At 61.0% G+C, this 3,933-nt stretch overlaps 1 protein-coding gene across 1 annotated transcript; it reads right to left on the reverse strand.

Moving 5' to 3' along the window:
* Positions 1 to 639: 639 nt before the first annotated feature.
* Btg2 (BTG anti-proliferation factor 2) lies at positions 640 to 2,578 on the reverse strand. The gene is made up of 2 exons (XM_048357309.1): positions 2,360 to 2,578; positions 640 to 1,098 (listed from the first exon to the last, which is right to left on the reverse strand). The coding sequence occupies exons 1-2, from the start codon at positions 2,499 to 2,501 to the stop codon at positions 764 to 766; spliced, it is 477 nt and encodes a 158-aa protein (XP_048213266.1). The 5' UTR covers positions 2,502 to 2,578; the 3' UTR covers positions 640 to 763.
* Between the last annotated feature and the right edge of the window lie 1,355 nt (positions 2,579 to 3,933).

The following is a 3,933-nucleotide window of genomic DNA, read 5'->3' on the forward strand; positions in this document are numbered from 1 at the left end:
ACACAAAGCAGCACATCATAAAGCAAAAGATTTTGTGCAGAGTTCCCCTCTATCCTAAAGATCTCCCATCCCTTCCACTCCTTCCACTCCATTTCTCAAAAAAAAAAAAAAGCTTTAGATTCCTGTCTGGGAAGCAACCTCTACAGTCACCTGAGGGCACAATGAGAAATGAGACATGATTTCAAGAAAAGCTGCTTAGAACAGAAAGGAATAGGGGAGGGTCCTATCACTGTGCCCAATCGGAGAGTGGGCACCATAGTACTAAGTCCAGGCTTTGAACGGCTTGAAGGCCCTGAGTAAGAGAGGATCCAGGCATTGCAGGTGTCCTGGTTGGGAGAGAATGAACTCATCTCCCCCCACACCCCCCCCCCATCCCAGGGCTGAGCCTGACCTCTCAATCACAGTAGAGACCCTCGCCTGCTTCCTCTCTCAACCTGCAGGGGTGCCAGCTAAGCTTCACCCCTCAACTCTGCTAGGCCAACTCCCAATGACTCCCTGGGCAATCCCTGGCTCACAGACCCAAACACAGAATATTCTCTCCAAAGGCACCTGGGGAGGCCACTTCCACGCAGCTCCCTGTAAGGATTTTTCTTTTCTTTAAAAAAAAAAAAAAACTTTTGTTTTCTTTTCCTTCTTTTCTTAAAAAAAATAATATATATATATATAAATAGCTCTTCATTTAAAAATCCAGTTCCCCAGGTTGAGGTATGGTGGCCTGTGGGGCAGCATGAGTACAGCAGTGCCAGGGTGGGACTGGGCGGCATTAGCTGGAGACCGCCATCACGTAGTTCTTCGCGGGGCTTCTCCGGCCCAGCATCATTTGGTTCTTGCAGGTGAGGAGCCCGTAGGAGGCGGCCACCGGGGCCTCCTCGTAGAGGACACAGATGGAGCCGTCCTCCCCGATTCGGTAAGAGACCTCGTAGGGGTCCACCCACAGGGTCAGCTCGCTGGGCAGCAGCTGGTGCAGCTGGGGCTGGCTGAGTCCGATCTGGCTGGCCACCTTGCTGATGATGGGGTCCATCTTGTGGTTGATGCGGATACAGCGGTAGCCTGAGCCCTTGGCTGGCTTTTCTGGAAACCAGTGGTGTTTGTAGTGCTCTGTGGGAGGGGGAGAAAGGAGAGAGATACCTGATTAGAAGGCCGGTTTCAGATGCCACCACCAGAGAGGATGAGGGCTGGGGGTAGGAGGAGAGCTGGTGGGGGGGGGGGGCGAGGGAGCTGGTGATTATAAGAAAGAGGGAGAAAGTTCCACTTGAAGTACTCGAGACAATCCTGCCACTTAGCAGAGAAAATTTTAAGGAAGCTTAAAAAAAAAAAAAAACCCACACAAAAAGACCCCTCCACCCTTCCCAAGACTGGCCTGTGTGTGTGGGGAGGGGGTGGGTACACCCTGGGGCACTACTCTCCAGGGGCTACGTGTGCTGCTTTTGGCACATTCCCAGATTATGGAGGGAAGGGTGTGACTAGGGCTGGCATGTCCAGGCAAGGCCTCTGGAGACCTGGGAATTGGTTTCAAAAGGCCAGACAGCTGCCAGCATTGTTAGGTTCCCAGGGAGGCACAGGCCTCATGCCCAATCAATACCCTGTGGGCCCCCTGCCTCCTTTCAGGGAGTCCCTTAGCAGGGCTGAGAGTTGAAAAATGGATTTGGATGACCACGGTTGTTTCCGCCAAGGCCGATGTCCGGCTGGATGTCCGGCTCGTTCAGAGGTGGCTAGAAACAGCTGGGAGGCAGGTCTCTCCCCAGCCAGCCGGCCGGCCCCTCTCCTCCCCGGTGTCCCGGACTCTCGCCCTGCCTCCCGGACACACAGGCTCCCAGCCCGGGCCGTAGCGACGGGGCTCTTCCGGCCACAATAGGTGGCAGATGGTAAAAGCGGCCAAAGATAAGAGATACAAAAGGGGCCCGGATTCCAAGTTGGACCGGGCGCACCGCCGGCGGACGGGCAGGGCAGGGCAGGGCAGGGCAGGCAGGGGCCGGAGGCGCAAATGCGCCCGATAGACCCCCTTTCCCCCCGATCCGAGGGGGCTTCGTCCCCCCCCACGACACCCCCTCGAGGCTCTCAAGGATCCAACGGGGCAGAGGAGTCCTCGCTTGGACCCGTAAGTACCCCTTTTCCGGGATCCAAGACGGGGGCCCTCGGGATTCGGGTCTGGGCCCGGGGAGCGTCCCCCACCCGGAACACCGCGGACAAAGTACAGGGCCCGGGAGGGGCGATGGGACCCAGCGAGGGGGTGGGGCCGCCCGGATCCTGGAGGGGGGCACGGAGGCTCGGCTGCTCTGGTGGGTGTCTCGGGCGCCCCAGGCGGGCCGTGAAGGGGGCCGCGCCCCGGTGGCGCCGGGGCCCCCGGACGTGCGCTCACCGGTTAGCGCCTCCTGGAGCGCGGCGCTGAACACCGCGAGTCTCTGCTCGCTCACGCAGCCCCGGGTGCGCAGGAGGCTGGAGAGGAAGCCCACGGCGGCGGCGATCTCCGGGAACATGTCGGTCCTCTTCCCGTGGCTCATGACGTCGCGGCTCCGGGAGCGGAGAGGGTTCCCCCGTGGACTGGAGTGGCTGCTCAGAGAGGCGTCCGCCCGGCCGCGCTCGGCTCTGCCCCGCACTTTCCCCGGGACTCGCCTTTCATAGCGCTCCCGGAGGCGGGGCGCGGAGGGCGGCGCCCATTGGCTGCGGCCGGCCACGGGGGCGTGTCCTCCGCCGGACGGCCCCGCCCCTCGCCCCGCCCCCCGCCCCCCGCCTCCGCGGCGCTGAGGTCATCGCCGGCTGACGTCAGTGCTGGGAACCGGCGCTGGGCTCCCCGGGCCGGCCTTGCCGGGCGTGCGGCGTGCGGCGAGCGGGGGTGGGGGCGGGGGAACCGGGAGCCCGGGGCGGCCGGCGGGGCGAAGGCATAAGCCGAGCGTCCACTCCTGACCGGGACTCCCTGCCCGCCCCCTCCTCCGGGGGGGGCCGTGGCGGAGGCCGCCCGCCCCCCCCATCCCCACCCCCCTCCCCCCTGCACCTTCCAGCATCCCGCAGGCCCGCTGCTGCTTTCGCCCGTCCTGCAGGGCTGCTCCTGGTTCTGCAGCCGTGGGCTCTGCATTCCGCTCACTTCCACCCTAGTGCCCCTCCCACCCTCCCCCCTCCCTCTCCAGCAGCCCCTAAGGTCACCGCGCCCGCCTTGGGCTCTGGGCCCTTGGGCACCTGATGGAAGCAGCGCTTGGTCCCTTCCCCCGTCCAAGACTTCTCACCCCCCTCCCCCCTTCGCTGCCCTTTCCCTCGCCCCCGTCACCCCCGGGTCTCCCAAAACGAAGGAGGCCGGGCCACCGCTTCTAAGATCATTCTGGGCCCCAGCTTTCAGCGAGCAGAGAGGGAAAGAGGGTGGCAGCAGCCTCCAGTCTTAACCACCCCCTACCCCCACCCCTGAAGGAACAGCCTTCTGGGCTTCCTTCCACCTTGAAAACCAGCTTTTGTAACATACTACTCAGTACACTTAGTGGTCTTTTTAGATACTTCGGTCACAAGGACTGGTTGTGATATTCATATATCCCTTGTTCTCAGGACAACCCAGGTTGTGATGGTGGGGGTGGTGGTGGTGTGTGTGTGTGTGTGTGTGTGTGTGTGTGTGTGTGTGCTGAGGTTTGAACTCGGGGCCTAGGAACTGTCCCTGAGCTTTTTTACTCAAGGCTAGTGCTCTACCACTTAAGGCACAGCTTCACTTCCAGCTTTGAGGTTAGGTGAAGATGAGTCTCTCAGATTTTTCTTCCTGGGCTGGCTTCCACCTGGGATCCTCAGGTCTCAGCCTCCTGAGTAGCTAGGATTACAGCTATGAGCCACCAGTTCCTGGCGAGGTCCATTTCGACTCTAAATATTCTTCCTTGTCGCTTCATAGGACTAATCAGAATGCTGTGATTGGGCATTCAAGCGATCCCTGAGCTTGCTCACTCTCTGGCTGCCCCTCAG

The sequence above is a fragment of the Perognathus longimembris genome, chromosome 11 (assembly GCF_023159225.1).
Source record: "Perognathus longimembris pacificus isolate PPM17 chromosome 11, ASM2315922v1, whole genome shotgun sequence".
NCBI lineage: Eukaryota > Metazoa > Chordata > Mammalia > Rodentia > Heteromyidae > Perognathus > Perognathus longimembris.